Raw genomic sequence first — 21111 nt, 5'->3', positions numbered from 1 at the left:
GTCTGTGTCTAGATTCATGTTTCGCATGTGGATGTCTCGTTGTGCCAGCGCCATTTGTTGAAAAGTATCTCTGCTCCAACGTATTGCATCTGCTCCTTTGTCGGAGACTGGCTGACTAGATCTGGATGGGCTTGTCAGCTCTCCACTCGATCCCACTGAACTGCTTGCCAGCACCACACGTCCTGATTACTGTAGTTTTACAGGAAGACTTGAAATCAGGTAGTGTCAGTCCTCCCAAATTTTCTCTTCTCCTTTGAACATGGTTTAACTATTCTGGGTCTTTTGCCTTGCTGTGTAAACTTTAGAATCAGTTTGTTGATATCCACAAAATAACTTGCTGGCCTTTTGATTGGGATGGAAGGAGGAACTGATATCTGGACAGTATTGAATCTTACCTATTAACATGAATCATCTCTGTTTATTTAAGTCTTTGATCTGTTGTCAGATTTTCATATTTTTCCTCCTATTAATCTTGTGCATATTTTGTTAGATTTATTTGTAAGCATTTCTTTTTTAAGGGTGCTCATGAAAATGGTATTCTTACGGTTTCAATTTCAAATTGCACTAGTTCACTGCTAATACACAGGAAATGAAGTTTTTTATAGGAACCTTGTATTCTGTAACCTTGCTAGAATGGCTTACTAGTCTGTTTTTTGTTGATTCTTTGAGATTTCCTACATAGATGACCACATCCTCTGCCAATAAAATTTTGCTTCTTTCTTCCCCCTCTGTGTACAGGTACTCTTCACTTTTCTAAGCTTCGTATTAGGCCAATCTCCTTTTCAATGAAAGGACAGGCCTCCATTAGTAGGCCTTCTATAAAGGACCTACGTTAGTACCTGTTTTTGCTAACTGAAAGACAGAGGTAGAGGATGTTCACTTTAAAAAATTTTTTTTTAATGTTTGTTTATTTTTTGACAGGGGGAGAAACAGAGAGCACAAGCAGGGGAAGGTCAGAGAAAGGAGGAGACCCAGAATCCAGAGCAGGCTCCAGGCTCTGAGCTGTCAGCACAGAGCCTGACGTGGGGTTCGAACCCATGAACCCTGAGATCATGACTGGAGCCAAAGTTGGACGCTTCACCGGCTGAGCCACCCAGGCGCCCCAAGGAGGATTTTCACTTTTATGAGTAAAGGCAAGAAGTGACAATAGTGTTCGGCATCTGTTGTGCAGTGAGCCATTCTGGAGGGAGCGAGACTGGCACCGCCAAGCTCCTTTCCTGGGAACTACACTCAGCGTCTCATCATCAAGCTGCCATAGCTTTGAACTGGGTCTGTGCTTTACCTTTATGCATCTGTTAGCAAGAGGCGTCCTAAGGTTCCAGAAAAGCCTATGAGAAATGATTTTTCAAGCCTGGGAACACAAAAAAATTTCCATATAAATTAATGGTCCTTTGTTTTATACTATTTGGCTTATGAAAGTTTTTACAGGAATGTTCTACTTTGAGAGTGGGGAAAACTGTACCTTTATTTCCTTTTCTTGTCTTATTGCATTAGCTGGGACTCCCAGTAAGATGTTGAAAACAAGTGGGGGAGAACACTTCCTTGCTTTGTTCTTCATCTTAGCAAGAAAGCTTCAAGTATTACGTTAGCTGTAGGGTTTTTGTAGGTGTCCTTTATCAAGTTCAGGAAGTTCTCTCTTCCTAGTTTATTGAGAGCTTGTATTAAGAATGTGTGTTAGAATCTATCAAGTGCTTTTTCGGCATCTCTTGATAAAATCATGTGATTTTTCTTCTTTAGCTTGTTGATGTGATGGATTACACTAATTGATTTCCAAATGTTGAAACAGCCTTGGATACCTGGGAAGAATTCCACGTGGTCATGATCTACAATTCTTTTTAGACATTATTCAATTCAATTTACTAGCATTCTATTGAGGATTTTATGATAAATTTTATGAGGATTCCATGATAAATACTGGTCTGTGGGATTCTTTTCTTTTAATGTCTTTGCCTGGTTTTGGAATTGAGTTAATGCTGGTCTCACAGAATGAGCTAGAAAGTATTCCCTATTTCTATCAACAACTGGAAGAGATTGTAGAGAATTGGTAAAAGCTTTTTCTTAAATGTTTGGCAGAGTTTTCCAATAAACCCATCTGGGTCTGCTGCTTTCTGTTTAGCAGGTTATTAACGATTGATTCAGTTTCTTTAAAACATAGACCTATTCAGATAGTTTATTTGCTGCACACTTTTTAATTTTTTTGTTATTAAAATTTTTTTCAGGGGAGAAAACCCTTTTATTTATTATTATTATTTTTTAGTTAACATATAGTTTATTATTTTTTAAATTTACATCCAAGTTAGTTAGCATATAATGCAACAATGATTTCATGAGTCAATTCTTTAATGCCCCTCATCCATGTAGACCATCCTGCCTCCCACATCCCCTCCAGGAACCCTCTGTTTGTTCTCCATATTTCAGAGTCTCTTATGTTTTGTCCTCCTCCCTGTTTTTATATTATTTTTGCTTCCCTTCCCTTATGTGTATCTGTTTTGTATCTTAAATTCCTCATATGAGTGAAATCATATATATTTGTCTTTCTCTGACTAATTTTGCTTAGCATAATACCCTCTAGTTCAATCCATGTAGTTGCAAATGGCAAGATTTCACTCTTTTTGATTGCCAAGTACTACTCCATTGTATATGTACACCACATCTTTATCCATTCATCCATCGATGGACATTTGGACTCTTTCCATACTTTGGCTGTTGTTAATAGTGCTGCTATATATGTTGGGGTGCACGTGCCCCTTCGAAACAGGACACCTGTATCCCTTGAATAAACACCTAGTAGTGCAATTGCTGGGTAGTTCTTTTTTTCATTTTTTATATTTTATTAAAATATTCTTTTAATGTTTATTTTTGAGAGAAAGAGAGACAGAGTGTGAGTGGGGGAGGGGCAGAAAGAGAGGGAGACAAAGAATCTGAAGCAGACTCTAGGCCCCAAGTGTCAGCACAGAGCCTGATGCAGGGCTCGAACTCACGAACTGTGAGATCATGACCTAGGCCCAAGTCGGGTGCTTCATCGACTAAGCCATCCAGGTGGCCCTATTTTTAATTTTTTGAGGAACTTCCATGCTGTTTTCCAGATTGACTGCACCAGTCTGCATTCCCATATAATTTTTTTAAATGTTTATTTATTTTTGAGAGAGAGAGCACACTGATGCAAATAGGGGAGGAGCAAAGAAAGAGGCAGACACAGAGTTGGAAGTAGGCTCCAGGCTCTGAGCTGTCAGCACAGAGTCTGATGTGGGGCTGGACCCCACAAACCATGAGATCATGACCTGAGCTGAACTTGGACACTTAACCAACTGAGCCACCCAGGCGCCCCTGCTGCATATATTTTACAAGTACGTGTATGTATTTCTCCCAGAGAAAGGTGGCTGAGTTCATGGCAGTTAATGCATACAAGGCCCTGACTCTCCTGGAAATAAAGTGCTGGGGCTCAGGGATGGCGCAGCAGGCTACAGACCAGTGACGGGGCAGCCTTTCTGGGATTCTGCTATGCATGTGTGACTGCGTGTGTCCTCTGACAGCTTCCTGGAAACTGGGAGGCTGCCAGTGTCTCCCCACCTCATCTCTGTCTCTGCCACCCCGCTTCCTGGAAACACAATCTTGCCCAGGAACCAGTAGTTTCACATCACCTGCAGGAGATTCTGGGCAGGAGATTGTTCATGGCAGAACACCGGCCAACGAAACACGGGTACCCAAGAACACGACTCCCTGTGGGACATCCAAGTCGGGGGCGGGCTTCTCCCTTAGTTCTTCACGCTTGCTTTTCCTCTGCCCGGAACCCTCCAACACCAGATCTCTGTGTGGCTTCCCACCGCTCAGGAAGTGCCTGGTTCAAATGATACTTTCCCCCAGGACCCCCCTCCCCGTCCCCTCCCATCTGCTGCCACCTCTACCACAGCCTCCTTCTCACATCACCATCCCTGTTCCTCTTGCACATATCAGTATTTCCACGCCCCACTTGTGCGCCTGCCTGCCAGCCTCCAGTAAATGTGAACTCCATGAGGCAGGGCCTGGCCTTATCCCTGGAGGGCCTAGACCTGTGCCCGACCCAGAACAGGTGCTTGGCCAGTGTTAGGGTATGAAGGGATGATCCCTTGCTCCTGCCCGGCCTCACCTAGGGCCCAGGCCAGACACAGCCCAGCCCTGCTGGGCTTGCGGTCAGCAGATGCACCTGATGCACCTGGGTGGGGACTCCTTCCTTGAAGCCTTCCTCTGACTGCAGGCTGCTCAGAAGAGAGTGGGGACCAGCCCCACGTGGCTCCACCCACCCGACCACTTCTCACTCCCAGCCCCGCTGCCGAAAAGGACATGCCCTCTCCCCAGAATCAGGCTTCCCGTGGAGCTTTCCAGCAAATGAAAGCTAGGGCAGGGCCAGGGCCCTCGATGGGGAGGGTGGGGGCCTAGGTAGCCCAGGTCCCAGTGGCTGCGTGGGTCCCGTGATAACACGGCCAGTGCGGCAAGCCTCCCCTGCCCCTGCCGGCCAACCCTGCAGGACCTACATGCGGATCTGGGTGTTCTTCAGGGTGTGGTTCAGGTCCTCCAGGGTCTCGTCCATGTCCTGAGTGTTCTGGATGAGCGACAGGTTCTGCTCCTCAAGCATCCTGAAGATGTCCAGGAGCTGCTGGGGCTCTGTGAAGTACAGCTCCGACTCCTGCAACCAGAGCCATGCGGGGGGTTGGCTGGGTGGTGCAGGGGAACTGGGTCCCGCAGCCCCCCGGGGTGTGGCTGCTGACCTCTCCGTCGCTGTCTAGATCCTCTGTCGCAGTGCTCATAGAGCTTGACCTGCAGAGAGACAGAGGCTCAGGGCAGCAGTGACCTGGCGCAGAGATCTGCTGGTCGTCTCCGCCCTCCCCCTCCGAGGCCTTACCAGAGCACCTCCCTGCTCCCTATGCCCTCATCGCCTCCTTTGTCCCACCCGCTGAGCAGGCAGCAACATTAGCCCCCCTCTTGGCACCATGGCAGTCAAGGGACTGTTTCAAAATTCAATTCATTCATGCCACTTTAGAGAGACTAAAACTCAGCCTCCTCCCTGGAGCCTGCTACCCAGGGCCCCTGCTGCCCCCTCACTTCCTACCACTCCTGAACATACCCTGCTCCTGCCTTACCGGCCCTCTTCCTGTCTCTCCGGTGCTGACTACCTCAGGGCATTTGCACCCGCTGCCGCTGCCACTGCTAGGGTTGCCCCTCCCCATTTACCATTCTTTTATTGTTGTTGTTAATCTTTATTTTTGAGAGAGAGCGTGCAAGCAGAGGAGGGACAGAGACAGACTCCAGCCTCTGAGCTGTCAGCACAGAGCCTGATGCAGGACTCAAACTCATGAGCTGTGAGATTGTGACCTGAGCCGAGGTCAGATGTTTAACTGACTGAGCCCCCCAGGTGCCCCTCCCATTCTCATTCTAGGAGTCTCCTTCTGGGCCTTTTCTGCCCACCTCCACTATCTAGATATGGCCTTGGCACTTGTCCGTGAGGGTCCCACTCGGCTATCCTGTGACACTCACAGCACCTCTGACTGACCCTGACACCCACAGGGGCAGGGGCTATCCTCAGGGCCCTCAGGGGTACTGGAAAAGTCCTGGGCATTGAGCACTCAGCATGGGCCCTGAAAGGCCCCTTCCTGCTGGAGAAGCATCCGTTTGGGACATGGGAGTTTGAGTGGTAGAACAAACATGCAAGTGCGGGTAATCCTCATCGAGGCGTGGAGCCCAGGAACAGGTAGGGGACAGAGCATGGGAGAAGGTCTCGAGGCTGTCATAGAGGAGGAAGGACAGAGGCTGGTGCACCTAAGGGACAAGACAAGATACAGAGGAGAGTTGTGGGGAAGCTGAGCCCCTGGGGGCCACCCACTCTCTCGAGCTCCAATACCATCCCTTTTACCTAAGCCCATAAACCAGAAAGCTTCCAGAAGAAAGCACAAGAGGATATTTCAGTGACTTGAGGACTGGCATAGATTTCTTAAACAGGACACAAAATGCACCAACCCTAAAAGCAAAGATTTATTCGTTGGACTCTAAAGAACAGTGAGAGAGTAAGAAGCCACAGACTGGGCAAAGATGTTCGTGCTACACTTTTACATGAAAAACTGGCATCCAGACACGTGAAGAACCAACAGAAACCCAGAAAAGTCCTCAAGTACAAAAACCCAATAGACATTTCACAAAGGATATCCAAGTGGCCGTCCTATTTGTCATCATGAAAATGTCATCAAGACCATAATGAGATACGGCTCCACCCCTGTATTAATCCTGGGCTGAGCTGTCCCTAGACAGACGGCCGCCCCCACCCCTTCCCACGAAGTTAAGACACACCCTTGAATGTACTTTTGAAATGCAAACCAATCCGGAGCCCACATCCCAAGCTCTCACAGTTAGACCACTCTCCCCCTGCCTTGATCACCAGAAAGTCAGGACACCCCTGCATCCTAGAGCCCTGAAATCATTCAAACCAGACAATCCTAAATCCGAATCCCCTGCTTCACTTGTTCTGTCCTGCAGAAACCACAATAAAGGGTGGTGCCTGGGTGGTTAAGCATCCAACTTTGGATCAGGTCATGAGTTCATGGTTTGTGGGTTCGAGCCCTGCGTTGGGCTCTGTGCTGACAGCTCAGAGCCTGGAGCCTGCTTCAGATTCTGTGTCTCCCTCTCTGCCCCTCCCCAACGCATGCTCCATCTCTCTCTCAAAAATAAATAAAAACATAAAACGAAAACCACACACACAATAAAGGGTCCTGGCTAAGTTCTCCCTGCCCCCTCTGTCTCCTGACCCGGCCCGCTGTCTCCCCATGTGATCCCCCCACTCGTCACGGGGACTTCGAGTAAAAGCCACCATTTCAATGGCCTCATCTCCTGATCTGTTTGTCAAGACGCTCTATATTATATTATTTTTAAATGTTTATTTATTTTGAGACAGGGAGAGACAGAGAGAGCACAGGGGAGAGGCAGAGAAAGAGGAAGAATCCCAAGAAGGTGCTGCACCGTCATCAGAGTCTAATGCAGGACTTGATCCCAGGGACCGTGAGATTGTGACCTGAGTCCAGATCCAGAGTCGGAGGCTCAACAGCCTGAACCACCCAGGCGCCCCAAGACACTCTGTTATGAAACAGCCATGCCAGAATACTGAGAATGGAGGCACAAAGGACAGGCCGATCTGACGAGTTCGTGGGGGGACGGTGGGGGTGCAGCAGCCGGAACTCTCGGGCCTGCGGGCCGGAGCCTATAAGGTGGCAGCCACTAAAACTAAGCATCTGCTCACCTCGTAAACCAGCAATTCCACTCTTGTTTCCAACAAAAATAGGGCTCATGCACGAGTGCTCTGACATAAAAGTAGAGGAATGTTTGTGGCAGCTTTAATCAAAATAGCAAAGAACGGCCCAAAAGGCCACCAATGGGAGAGACCCCAGAGAGTGGGGCTTTGCGGGGCACAACAGTCTGTGGTGGTGTCCTCAGGGGTTCAGAACAGGGAGATCACCCAGGGCAACAGAGATTGACACAGCGTGAACTTTCCCAGGGTGTGTGACAGGGGGGCGGGGCCTGACGGAGTTCGGGGTGCTGGGAGCGTTCTGTGCCTGGATCTGGCTGTGATCACGCGGGCACATGTGTGTGACACTGTGTCAATAACACCTCAATACAAGAGGGGAAAAACAAGTAAAGGACCTAAGTCTGATAGACTGGCTTGCTGAAACTTGCCGGCCTCCGCAGGCTCTGGACCTGAGGGTTCTAACTCCACCTGGTGGCTCATGCCCCTTTCCTTACCTGCCATGCTCCAGGAAGTGCTAGGGTTTGGGGTGGCTGACTGGAGGAGCAAGGGGACAGGGGGCAGGCAGTAGGGGAGGCAGGGGCTGGCTGGGGAAGGGGCGGTGGGGCTGGGCGGAAGGAGGGCTGTCCTGTGGTCATGTGTTACAAAACACTAGCAGGTGTAAGGGGGGGGGAGTCAAAGAACTGCAGGAAGAAATCTGGGAGGTGTGTAAGAGGTGCTTGGTGGTCCCAGAGGCAGGTGCTGGAAGGGCTAAGAGTCCCTAGAGATTGAATTTGCTCCTGGGAGGAGGGTGGCTTTCAGCGGGAGCATCTGGGATGACTGACAGAGCTGTAAGACACTGGAACAACTCTGCACCACCAGGAGCTTCACCCCTGGGCCCCCTGGGACAGTGGATTTTATGTGTCAACTTGGCTAGGTCCAACATTATTCTAGATGTTTCTGTGAAGATGTTTATTAGAAGAGACTGACAAATCATTAGACCTTGAGTAAGGCAGATGACCCAACATAATGGTTGGTGGGCCTTGTCCAATCAGTTGAGGGCCCGAAGAGAAAAAGACTGACCTCCCACGAGGAAGAGGGAATTCTGCCAGCTCCCTGCCTTCAGACTCCTGCTCTAGCGCAGATCTTCTTTCCTGGGTCTCCAGCTGTCCCACTCTGGCCCAAGGGAGGTCCAGATTCCATGGGGCTGGCTGGACCCCTGGTACTAAGACGGCAAGTGCCTGATAGCTGTCTGAGGCTTGGGCCAGGGCCCCTCTCCATATTCGCCCCAACAGTGCCCCTGGCTGGACGGCTAACAAACAGCCATGTGCAGGGTCAGCTCTCTAGAGAAAGGAAGGAAGGGCATGAGACAATCACCTTTGCTTGTGTTCAGGAGAAAGTGCCAGGACTCATTTAAGCCCGCCAGCAGCAACTTCATACAGCTCGAGGCACTGCTAGCACAAAAACGGCTGGAACAGTGTGCAGCCGAAAAGGGATTTCGCTGAGCCCTGCGTGGGTTCCAGGCCCCACAGTCTGGGTGGGGCGGGCGCTGGAAGAGGGGAGGGTGGGTAACACTTTCCGGCTTATACTTGTCTATATGCAGTTGTGATGTTTGTGAATGTATTGCTTAGGAAACCCCAAAAAGAACTCTCAGTGAGGGAGAGTAACTGGGTGTAACCTAGCAGGGGGAGTAAGGGGATAAGGCTCTGGCTCTGTAGGTGGAGGGGTTATTTAGTGGGGTGGGGATGGGTTTGCATTGGTTCACAGGTTGGGTGTTTCTGTTCATCCATCTCCTGTCCTTTTAGAAAGATGTGAAAGTGGGCGCCTGGGTGGCTCAGTCAGTTAAGTGTCTGACTTTGGCTCAGGCATGATCTCACCGTTTGTGAGTTCGAGCCCCACATCAGGCTCTGTGCTGACAGCTAGCTCAGAGCCTGGAGCCTGAGCCGGATTCTGTGTCTCTCTGTCCCTTTGTGCCCACCGCCCCACCACCTGGCTCGCACTCTGTTTCTCTTTCTCAAAAAACAAAATAAAACAATCAACATTAAGAAAAAATTAAAATTAAAAAGATGTGAAAATAACTGTCACACTTAAATCTACCCTGCTCTAATTTTACGTAAACACCCAGACTCTGGCTTATCTTAAAAGGCTCTGGCACTCCCCGCACCCACTTGCCTGCCTGCCTTCCTTTATACTTGACGATCTCATTTCAGCACCCACGTGAACCACCCCAGACAGAAGTTTACCGCATTGGACAGAAACAACAGTGTTGAAAACATTGCGATCTTTGGGCTTAAGTCCAATTCTACATCCTTCAAGTAGGTAACAGCCCCTCCTCATGGCCTCGAGCTTCCCGGAGAGGCTGGATTCGTCCTAGACACCCCTGGCCTGGAGCCACGGGAGAGCAGTCCCCAGCGGGCCCCAGCCACTACCCCAGCCTCCGCGCCCTGCCGCAGACCCACTCACCTTTTGGACCCCAGATCGCTATACAGACTGGGCTGGCTTTTCTTCCGGAGGCTCACGGTGCTGGACATGATGTGCCCCAGGCGGGCCATATCCAGAAACTTCTTGAACTTCTTTGGGCCCTGCCCCCCTGGAGGAAACAGAGAGAGGGTTTTCATGGGCCCCTCCAGCTTGAGGCAGCCGCGTACCTCTGGAGCCTGTCTTGCCCTTGGTCCCTGGTCCTATGGGAACCAAGGGAGGTTTTCGGACAGCTTCAACTCAAGGAAGGCCTTCAGCAATAGTGCTTCAGGACGCGGGGTTCCCCGGGGCCCTCCCCACCTTCTTCCCCAGTTTCAGAAGGCTCTGCATGGGAGAAAAGCCCCTTGGGTCTGAGTCAGACCCAGCCCTGTCCCTGAGGGGTGGCTGCCGCCATTGGCTGGGGCTTTTCAGGCACGGAAGGGGCCCAGGGACCCACCTTCTCTTTTCTGTTACCTTTGTCTTCTGCGGGGGCCTTGGGGACCTCCTTGGCCTTTTGGAGAGCCAATCGCTTCTTCTTCTTCTCTTCCAACCACTCTTTGGGCGACACCTTGTATAGGAAGTCCCTGTAGACCTTGTAATGCTGCAAAGTGTCTTCAAATTTGGCGATTTCACTGGATTGGGGAGGGGCGGAGGTCAGGTTCCGCCTGGGGGAGATCCCTCCAGAGGAGACTGCCCTTGCAGCCTGGTTAAGCCCAGAGTGCTACTGGTCCTCCCGGGGACAGGTGTGCCTGGGAGAGGACACCCAGCCTGCTGGGAGACAGACATGGTACAGCCCTCTGTGCCCCTGGGGACCCTGGTCTCCAAGCCGAGCCTGCCTCCTGGTGGTGTGGCCTTGCAGCAGTCACAGGATCTCTCTCTCAGCCCCTTTCGCCTCATCTGTAAAACGTGCATCCGCATCCCGCAGAGGGTGTTGAGTCCCTGAACTCTTAGGTCTGAGAGGTGAAGCCATGAAGTTTGCCCTGCATGGGGGCTCCTTTTGGCCAGAGGAGCATGACTGAGGGATGGGGCGGCAGGCCAACCTCAGTGGCTTGCCCTCTGGACTCACCTTTTGATGTGGTTCATCTGGGTGGTCAGGTTCTGGATCTCCGTGATCTTCTGTACCTTCGCTTTGGCCTCCATCTCAACCCTGGAGGTGGGGTGGGGCCGACTGTTAAAGGAGGAGAGTACACTGCCCTAGGGTGTTGGGGGGCGTGAGGCTGTGGTGTGGGGCAAGGGAGGGGATGAGGGAGGGGAGGGGACCGGGCGCAGGCAGGCTAAGGTGGGCGTCAGTGCACAGGCCTCTCGGGCACGGGGTCCCTCCTGGGGCTCACGATTTCAGGGCCTGCATGGAGCTTTGATCGGTCTCCCGCAGGAACTCCTCGAATCGGGAGGCGTCATTCTCCAGGGCCCTTTCGGCCTGCTCCAGCTTCTCCTCCTCCTCGGTCATCAGCAGCTCCAGCCCCTGGATCTCCTTCTGCTTCATGTCCATGGCGTACTGAGGGCCCCCAGAGTGGTAGTCATGCCCCTCGCTGGGACAGCCCTCCCAACGAGTCCCCACCCCCCAACCCCCAAGCAGCACAGCTGGGCCGACCTGGAGGCGGAATATCTGCCGCTTCCGGTTGATGTATTGATGCAAGTTATCAGGTTCCATCTTCTTTTCTGCCAAGAGAGGCACGCAGCGGGGTGGGCAGTGTGAGCAAGACCCGGGTGGCTGGGCTGCCTCTCCGGTGCAGGCTCTGCTGTAAGGCCTGGGTTATTACAGGGACTCTGGGAGACTGGGCTCTTAGCAAAAGGAGAAGAAGTTCTGTTGATGTATCACACTACTCTCCGCTGCTGGAGATTGGGCCAGCTGGGCAGTCCTTTCCTATGTCTGACCTGAACCTCTCCTGCTGTCGTATGCTTTACCCTCCAGTGAGACTCTGGACAGCCCTGCCCAGGAAGTTCCTCCCAGCTGCACCGGATTATGAAAGACCTGAGGCCAGCATGGTGAGGGAAATGGGGCTGCACGGGCTCTACTTGGGGTGCGCTAAGTCCCCAGGGTCCAATTTAGCTAGCAGCTACAATGAGGGAGCAGAAGGCAAGCTGACAGGCTGCACACACCCCCACGTGGGATCTGTGCAACATTCCTGGGGCTGCCCAAGAACGAAGGAAAGGGGCAAATGAAAGGTTAACTGATAGAGATCACTGTCCCACAGGCCCTGAGGCCCCCTCACCCTCCACAGCAATGTGGGGAACAAAGTCAGAAGGAAATTTCCTTATACCCTGCAGCCCGCTGACAATTACTTGAGGCTGGCAGAATAAAATGTTTCTCCAGGAACTCTTTACTGTCTTAATGTTTATGCTTTGCTACAGGGAAAAATAACCTTAGCTTGACAATGGCCAGGCTTCAAGTACCCTGTGAGTCTTCTTTAGCATATGAAAATCTCACTGGCAATTCCCCTGGGCTTTACCTCCCCCAGGCTCTCCTCCTGGCCCCTGGGCAGCTCTTCCAGCCCACGGGTCCTGTCCCACCCCTTCAATAAAATCACCTTTGTGTGCCAAGATGTCTTCAAGAACTCTTTCTTGGCCATTGGCTCCGGACCGCAAGAACCTCACTACTACCCCAGGAACCCTCATCAGCTAGGTCTACACGCCAGGCTTTAAGCCAGGTGGGGGAAGTTAAGGTGGGCATCGGGGAGCCCTTCTGGGGGCGCAAGCCCCGAGGCAGTGCAGCTGGGGCGAAGGGCCATGGGCTCCTCATTCCCTGGTCTTTCTGGAGAGGAAAGCCCAGCTACTCCCTGAGTTCGGAGAGAACAGGAGCCAAGGAGAGGCCCGCAGAGCGATGTGGCTCTCTGCCTTGTCTCTCAAGCGCCCTCCATTCCAGAAGACCTAGTGTGGCCCAGGAGTCCTGTTTTAAGCCTAGAAGCTGGGCAGAGACCCGGCTCAGCTACTGCCTCCCCAGGCAGCTTCACTACAAGGAGCCTGGGCTCCTCACTACAAGTCAAGTCGGCAGGGATCCCGATAAGTCTTGTGCCTAAACCTACTGGGGCCAGTCTTCCCCATCAATGCCAGCTGCCTCTCCCAGGGCTTGGAACGCAGGGCAGAGACAGAAAGGAAACGAGCAGTGCTGTCCCTCCTCAGAGCTCGGCACACAAAACGTCAAAGTGAGCTCGTGGCTTCGTGCCCCAAATAACAAGCCACCGGGCCAGGGGGTGGAGGCTGGAGGTCTCCCATTAATAGTCACATTCAGTCCAGCAACTGGGTTCCAGGACTCTATCATCTGGGCTGGTAGAATATTAATGAGTATTTGGTACTTAAGATTTCCTACTGGGTCATGAAATTTATAACAGCGCTCTCTCTCGCTCTCTCTCTCTCTCTCTCTCTCTCACACACACACACACACACACACACACACACACACACAAGTTCTTAGCTTCTAAAGACACTGAATCCCATTACCCACAAGGTCAGCACTGTCATCAGACAGCAGAGGAAACTCCTGCAGAGTTGAACACCTGGCAGGGACGGCGAGGTCACTCAATGCTGAAGCGGACACCTGAACCCAGGGAACCCGGTTTCACACCGATGTTCTCTATCTCCATTGTGTTAAGGGGCTATATTTTATAGGTGTGCCATGTGCATTCACGTGCACGGTAACATTCCGAATGCATGCAATACTGGGATTCAAAAGCTTATAGGCTCGCAGCCTGCCTGAAATGGTGTGATGGTGCGAGCGGCAGGGGTCAGTCACAGAAAAGACCCTCCTTCCCCACTGCACCAGAGCCCTGCTTCTCGGAGCACCTGAAGAGCCTTGCCCGCGCCCCAAGGTCAAACCGTGGAAGGGGGCACCTTTGGTCGTGGCGAGCTTCCACGCCGTGTTGTGGTGGAAGGAGCGAAGCCGCTCGGCCTCGGCGCGCACCTCCTGGTCCTGCATCTCCTCGCCCCGCTGCAGCTCTCGGAGCAGGCCTCTGTCCTTGGCTGACGCCTCGGACGAGTAGGTCGTCTTTAGGTGCAACGGCAGGGTCTTCTTTCGCTCCCGCTCCTGGGGGGAGGGGGGCCAGGTGGAGTCGAGCGGGGCCAGTCACCGTGTTCCCCCACCTCCTCCGCCCCCTCGCCCTGACTCGCTTCCTCCGTGTCCCCACACGGCCTTGAGGGGACGCGCACAGGCGCGGGAGTGGAGGAAGGAACTGCCCAGGGGCGGAGGGGCGCACTGGGTGCAGGGTAGGGGTGCACTTATGGGCGGAGAGGGACGCCCCGGGCCCCTGCACAGCTCCTCGGCTTTAGGTGCATCGGCAGGGTCTTCTTTCGCTCCCGCTCCTGGGGGTGTGGGCCGTGGGGCGGGGTGCGTTTCTCTCCGCGCAAGTGCGGGGGGTGGGGGTTTGCGTTCCTGATCCTCAGAGCAGGGATGCACTCACTCAACGGGGATTCTTCCTGACATCCACACCAGTCTCACATTCTCGGATTGAGATTTGCCAAATCGGACACACTCAAGGTTCCGGGACGCTAGTTCTTGTGAGTTTCCAAAGAAACTCGAAATCCCGAGTTTGGTCGGCAAGCTCGGTAGTCAGTGTTGGCGGCAGGCAGGACGCTGCTCCTCTCCAGCTCTGCTCCACCCCGCCTGGCCTCCAATCTGTCTCAGAGCCCTCCGCTTGGGAGGACCCCAGGATGGCAGGGGTAGGGGGGAAGGTCTTCTTCCCTGAGAACTAGTGCGGGTCTTTGGGCTCAGGGGGCCCCAGCCCTTCCTGCTTCCGAACCCCAGGGGGTCTCCTCCTCTTCCCGTAGCTCAGGCACCCCGGCCTGCAGGCTCAGACAGGCCTGGCCCAATCGCCTGCTTAGGGAAACCCAGCTGTGGTGAGACCCCTCCTGAGGCCACCAGATCGCACCTCTGTTTAGAGTAACAAAGTGGGGGGAAATACCACCCAGACTCCAACGGGCAGAAGGTCACACTTAGAAGAAGCCTGGTAGCTGTTTTGGGTCAAGGTGAGATTGGGGGGCTTTGCTGGGGCAGGGGGAGGGCTGTGCTGGTGTGGGGACGGGGGTCATGTTTGGGGGGTTTAGGAAGAAGGCAGAAGCTGGAAGAAATCCTGCCCTGGAGAAAGGTCTCTAAGTTGGGGAAAGTTGTGTGTGCTTCTAGTGTTTGCCCACTGGGAGGCCTCACAGCAAGCCTGCACTGTGCTGCATGGCTCTGGGGGAGTGCCTCTTTTGGGGCACTCAGTATGGCAGTGGGATGGGGGAAACCCTGATGGTGGCCCAACAGAACTTCTAAGCAGGGACATCTGGGGGGAGGGGCTGGAGTACTCGCTTAGTGTATTTCCTTTTGTGTCTCTGGCCATCGGTCAGGTCTGGCCACTTCTCTGAGGAATCTCAGAGCCTGAGCCCTGAGTTGAGGTAGACAGAGTCAGCCCGGGAGGGAGCCTGGAATGCTGGCCATATCCATGCACCTGAGAGTGTGTCCCAGACACGGGCCCATGCGGAGCATTTCTCAGTGAGATGCCCCTTGTGAGTCCTCCCTGAGCCTGGCCGCAGTGACACCTGCTTGCTCCAGCCATGCCGCAGGAGTGGGAGTGGGCAAATGAGTTCTTGTATTGGGAGGCAAGACAGACTCTGGTGGGGTGCAGACCAGGCCCCGGGTCGGGATTGGGGCTGGCTCAGGGAACCCCAGGTGCTACCGAGGGTCACGCATGTCTGTGTGTGCGCGCGCATATGTGCATGTCGGTGGGGGGGCGGATTGTGCAAGGCTGGTCTGGTTGGAGGGGTGGTCTGGGGAGGTGCCTGAGGTCTGAGATGGGCCTTGAAGGGCAGAGTGAGTCTCAGGAGGGTGGCATCTCCTGCAAGGATTGACAGAAAAGCCTGGTGGGTGCAGCCAGGCCACAGCAATGCCACACAGCCCACTCTGACAGAGCCCAGGAAGAGTGGCCAGGAAGGTGGGTAAGACTATGGGACAGGTCAGAGAATGGAGACCTTTCAGGGTTTTTAACTGATTTTTTAAAATTCATGAGGGGCGCCTGGGTGGCTCAGTTAAGCGTCTCACTTCAGCTCAGGTCATGATCTCACAGCTGGTAGGTTCGAGCCCTGTGTGGGGCTCTTGTGCTGACAGCTCAGAGCCTGGAGCCTGCCTCAGATTCTGTCTCTGTCTCTCTCTGCCTGTCCTTCACTCATGCTCTGTCTCTCTCTTTCTTTCACATATAAATAAGCATTAAAAAAAAAATAGTGAGCCATTGACTGCTCTAAAGTGAGGGAGTGACCCAAAGAAAGTACTGTGCTCAGAAGGGCAGTCCGGGTCTGCGCATGTGAGGGAGGGAAGAGTTGCAGGCAGGCCTCGGTCCTGGGTACTCACTAAGCGAGACTTATACCACTCCTGATCTCTGAGAGCGAAGAAATCCAGGTCTCCAGACAAGTGGAAAGGATTCACCGCGTGGTCAGGAGCAATCTTGGGCACTGGGGAGGGAGATACCTCATTGGAGACACAGCCAGCTCTTCCAAACAGGCAGTCTGTGCCTCTGGAGTCCCAGCGCCCTCCCAACCTGCCATGAGGCGCTTCCTTGAAAGCACCAGCAAGTGTCAAATGTTCTCTTGGGTCCAGCTGTGCCTGAAATCCAACCCTGGACCTTCTGACTCCATAGACTCACATGTCTAGTTCAGCCTAGTTGGGCTTGGGCTTCCGTCCCTGACATCTGAAAGAGACGTGGTGAACACAGTCCCCCGGGTCTCAGACATCTGGCCCTCTGTCCCCTCTCATTTAAAGTCTCGGGGCCTTTTTCACGAAGATGGCACCAAAAGCAAAGAAGGAAGCCCCCACCCCTCCCAAAGCCAAAGCCAAAGCAAAAGGTTTGAAAGCCAAGAAAGCCGTACTGAAAGACGTACATAGTCATAAAAAAAAAGATCCACACGTCACCTACATTCCAACGGCCTAAGACACTCTGTCTCCTAAGGCAGCCCAAATATCCTCGGAAGAGCACCCCCGGTAGAAACAAGCTTGCCCACTATGCCATCATCAAGTTCCGCTGACAAGAACATAGGAGACAACAACACTCTTGTGTTCATTGTGGATGTCAAGGCCAATAAGCGCCAGATCAAACAGGCTGTGAAGAAGCTCTAGGACATTGATGTGGCCAAGGTCAACACTCACATCAGGCCCAATGGAGAAAAGAAAGTGTGTGTTCGACTGGCTCCTGACTATGATACTTTGGATGTTGCCAACAAAATTGGGATCATCTAAACTGAGTCCAGCTGGCTAAATCTAACTATACATTTTTTTCACCAAAAAAAAAAAAAGTCTCGGAAACCCCCATTCTGTAGAGGAGAGAAGAGGGGCAAAGGGATGAGGCCAGCGTGGGGGGGGGGGCAGTGGGCAGTGAGTACTGCCGTGCACATCCTTGCCCGCAGGGACCTCCAGAAGTCCCTCAGGGGAAGGCTGAGTTTGGGGGCAAAGCACCTGCGGTCTGGGGAGGCGGGGCAGGAGTTTGAGAGATGGGACTCCAAGGACTCCAGCCAATTTTGCTGCTCCCTCAACCCCTGTGGGTAAGTAAGGGTGAGGCTCTCACTGCTCAGCTCGGCAGGGATCAGGGACGACAGAACCCAGAAGGCACCAAACTAAGAGCTTATAAATATGGTTGCAGTCTCCCCCACCTTCCATTTGGAGGTAACAGAGTTCCTTGTAAAAACCATTTTTGGAAGTAAAAGAGTATGAGAACAATTCCTCCACTTCAAAACCATCTCTGGTAACATTTCTGGGGGGATTTTCTTCTAAGATTTTCCAACACCTATTTTTAATAATTTCATTTCTTCTTTTAAAAAGACACTTGACCATGGTGCCTGGGTGGCTCAGTCGGTTAAGTGTATGACTTTGGCTCAGGTCATGATCTCACAGTTCGTGAGTTTGAGCCCCACGTTGGTTGCCTAATTTGGATTCTGTGCCTCCCTCTCCCTCTGCCCCTCCCCCACTTATACTCTGTCTCTGTCTCTCAAAAAAATAAATGTTAAAAAAAAAGTAAACTCCTCATCCAGATATAGAATATTTATAAAAAGCCCCAAAGCAGTATCATATCCAATAGGGAAAAACTGAAAGCTTTCCCCTTGGGGGAATGAAGTAAATGTGTCTACTTTGCTATTTCTTCTTAATGTTGTATCACATGTTCTAACCAAAGCAAATATGAAAAAAATAAATGGCAAACAAATTGGAAAGAAAAGAACAGAACTATCTTTTTTTGAAGTTTTTTTATTTTTTTATCTTTATTTTTGAGAGACAGAGAGACAGCGTGAGCAGGAAAGGGTCAGAGAGAGAGAGGGAGACACAGAATCTAAAGCAGGCTCCAGGCTCTGAGCTAGCTGTCAGCACAGAACCTGATGTGGGGCTCAAACCCATGAACCGTGAGATCATGACCTGAGCCGAAATTGGACACTCAACCGACTGAGCCACCCAGGCGCCCCAAGAACAGAACTATCGTATTTGCAGGTGGCATAACCTTATATACAGAAAATCCTAAATATCTGTAAAAAGAGCTGTTAGCATAAACAGATTTAACAAAGTTTCAGGATAAAAGAAAAGAATAAAAAAACCCAGATACAATGAACAATTCAAAAAGAAGATGATTTAGAGTAGCATCAAAAAGAATACATTAGAAATAAATTAGCTAACAAGGTAAAGGACCTATATATACATTTGAAAATTAAAAACTATTGCTGGAGGGGCGCCTGGGTGGCTCAGTCGGTTGAGCGTCCAACTTTGGCCCAGGTCATGATCTCACAGTTCGTGGGATCAAGCCCTGAGTCAAGCTCTGTGCTGACATCTCAGAGCCTGGAGCCTGCTTCGGATTCTGTGTCTCCCTCTCTATCTGCCCCTGCCCCGCTGACCCTGTCTGTCTGTCTGTCTCTCAAAAATCAATAAACATTTAAAAAAGTAATAAAATAAAAAATACAATCTTAAAAAAAATAAATGAAAATACTTTACCTTTGGTAGCTGCCTGGGAAATTACTCTTTGTGGGCCCTCTGGGCAAACGTAAAAGGCTGCGGTGATGCTTCATCAGGGCCAGGTGCTGGGATGTGTGCAGCAGCCTGGGAGCTGCCCTGCACACCCCGAGGCGCAAACCCGTGTGCCCTCACGGACTGGCTCTTTTCAACAGAGTTCCTGAAGGCAGAACAGAGGCCAGGGCTGCGAGCATTTCCAGACTTCGAGGTCTCATGCTGGCGTGCCTTTCCGGAGCTCTGTCTCATTTCACACCCTCAGCAGAAAGGGGACGCTGTGAGGGGATTTGATGTCTGCTTTAAGCGTCTCAAACTATCTCTGTACATGATTGGTGCTTCTCAATTACCAAGAGAAGAGAAGCTGACCTACTCCACCCTGCTCAGGCCAGCAGGGGGCACCAGAGAGGAAGCGGGGGGGGGGGGTGATTGGAGGAGAGGGGGCTTTTCTGGTCAGGGCGACCCCAGCCTGTCACCCAGGCGGTCCCAGGGGGACGTTTCACCCACACCTGTCATGTGGCGGTGTGGTGAAAGCCCTAAGTCCACAACAGCTTTGTACTATTCTTTCAACTTCTCTCTCAGAATTAAACCGGGTCAAAATCGTTTAAGAACATTGAGAGAGAAGAATAAAGAAAGATCATCCACTCCTGGGCCCAGCTGGGAGGAGGAAGCCAGCAGGGGCTGCAGTCAGTTCTCAGCCGTCTGTGGTTAAGTGGAGAGGTGCGGGGGGAGGGAGTACAGGAAGGGATGGTTCTGGAAGCAGAAATGGGGGCAGAACAGAACTGCCACTCTTAGCCCCCTCCTCACATCTTTATGCCACTCTCTCCCCACAGCCCCCAGGCAGAGGCATCGCCCTAAATTCAGACGAGTGAGGACTGAGCTTGGGTCAGAGAGGCAGGGAAAAGGCAGAGTCTTTATGTCCCTAGACTGGCCAGTAGCACGCCTGGGCTGCAATGTCCATGTCCCCATCAGAAAGATTAATTGCGGTAGTTAGTTAGCACTGAGCACTTAACCATGGGCCAGACCCAGGTCTATCCCTGACTTAATTTTCATTACAATCCTATGAGTTGGGAATTACTGTTAACGCCCAGTGAGGAAACTGAGGCACAGAGGGGTAAGCAGCTCACTCAAAGCCACAGAGCTCGCGGTAGCTAGGTGGGGACTGGCTTCCAAAAACAGAAATTGCATTTGCAGTCAGGTGAGTAGGGAATGTTTCCGAACAGTTAATGGTTAATGTATGAATGAGCCCACGACCAAGGATGGCAGTCATTTGGGGTAGATCGTTCCAGAAATGCAAACCCCGGTTTACCGGGAGGTCACAGACCCATGCCCTCTGCTTCGGGGCTCTGCCTGGCATTTGCCGTGGGCCCCCCAGGGCTTCCCTTGGGGGAACACTTGTCACCTTGATGTCTTCCCTTCAAGTAAAACCCACAGGGAAGGAGGCATTTGGCCTGACGGCTCCTCCTACCCCAACTCGGAAATCATCTATAGCTTGGAGATTCCAGTCTATGCCAGCAGGGAGGACAGCTAGCTGCCGGCAGATGGGAAAGGGGCTGGGAGCCTGGGGATGGGCTCTGGTGGCAGCCGTCCGCTTGGACCAGCTTGGGGGAGGACACCCGGGAGGATGCAGGGAGGGCAGGGCTTGCAAGGTCGGGGACTGGATACCCAGGGCAGGCCCTGAGCAGCCAGGCGATGGGCTGTGGGAAGAATGAGGAGCAGAGGTGTCCTGGGGCACTGAGGAAGGTCAAGGGCGCAGGGCTGAAAACTCAGCCACCCGCAGGTGTAAGTGCATATATAATGATGAGCAGAGGGGAGGCTGTAGGGAGTGGTGAGGTGCATGGAGAATTCAGGAACACAGGCGGCTGAGCACGTATTTTCCATCTGGCTGGCTGTATGGATGGCTAAATTTCCAGGTAGCAACATTTCACTAACTAGATCATAAAAGCCAGCAGATACCGCTATTATTTGAATAGATGAAAATTCAAGCCAAACAAACCAAAACCCTAATAAAATTTAACTTCTGTGTTAATTGAAAAAGCAACGCACCGGCACAGCAAAAAGTGTTACTGACGTAGTTTGCCATACTATGCAGACCACGCATGCTGAGATGCCCCTTCACTTTTTCACTGCAAAATGCACTGGCTTTCATGCTACACCAGGGATGAAACCTGAGGATGAACACTGTGTAGTCCCACATACACGAGGTCCCCAGAGCAGTGAGAGTCCTACGGACAGAAGGGCGCCTGGGTGGCTCAGTCAGTTAAGTGTTTGACTTTGGTTCAAGGTATGGTCTCACAGTTCGTGGGTTTGAGCCCTGCATTGGGCTCTGTGCTGTTGGCTCAGATCTAGAGCCTGTTTGAGATTCTGTCTCCCTCTCTCTTTGCTCCTCCCTGCTCATGCTTTGTCTCTCTGTGTCTCAGAAATAAATATAAACATTAAAAAAAAAAAAAAGAAACTAGGGAGGTGGGTG

The 21111-nt window shown here is 52.0% G+C and overlaps 1 protein-coding gene across 2 annotated transcripts in view; it reads right to left on the bottom strand.

The window, feature by feature from the left end:
- CFAP100 (cilia and flagella associated protein 100) overlaps nucleotides 1-21111 on the bottom strand; it is a 51450-nt gene that overhangs the window by 18339 nt on the left and 12000 nt on the right. For both annotated transcript variants that reach the window (XM_029918983.1, XM_029918984.1), the window contains exons 3-11: nucleotides 16017-16117; nucleotides 13529-13721; nucleotides 11292-11359; nucleotides 11032-11195; nucleotides 10767-10847; nucleotides 10175-10332; nucleotides 9707-9833; nucleotides 4746-4794; nucleotides 4512-4663 (exon numbers count right to left, since the gene is read on the bottom strand). In XM_029918983.1, the coding sequence (XP_029774843.1) occupies nucleotides 4512-4663; nucleotides 4746-4794; nucleotides 9707-9833; nucleotides 10175-10332; nucleotides 10767-10847; nucleotides 11032-11195; nucleotides 11292-11359; nucleotides 13529-13721; nucleotides 16017-16117 (1093 nt within the window). The remainder of the gene's footprint in view (nucleotides 1-4511; nucleotides 4664-4745; nucleotides 4795-9706; nucleotides 9834-10174; nucleotides 10333-10766; nucleotides 10848-11031; nucleotides 11196-11291; nucleotides 11360-13528; nucleotides 13722-16016; nucleotides 16118-21111) is intronic.

The sequence above is a fragment of the Suricata suricatta genome, chromosome 12 (assembly GCF_006229205.1).
Source record: "Suricata suricatta isolate VVHF042 chromosome 12, meerkat_22Aug2017_6uvM2_HiC, whole genome shotgun sequence".
Classification (NCBI taxonomy): domain Eukaryota; kingdom Metazoa; phylum Chordata; class Mammalia; order Carnivora; family Herpestidae; genus Suricata; species Suricata suricatta.
The sequence above is the reverse complement of the archived record's forward strand: the minus strand, read 5'-3'. Positions and strand labels throughout refer to the sequence as shown.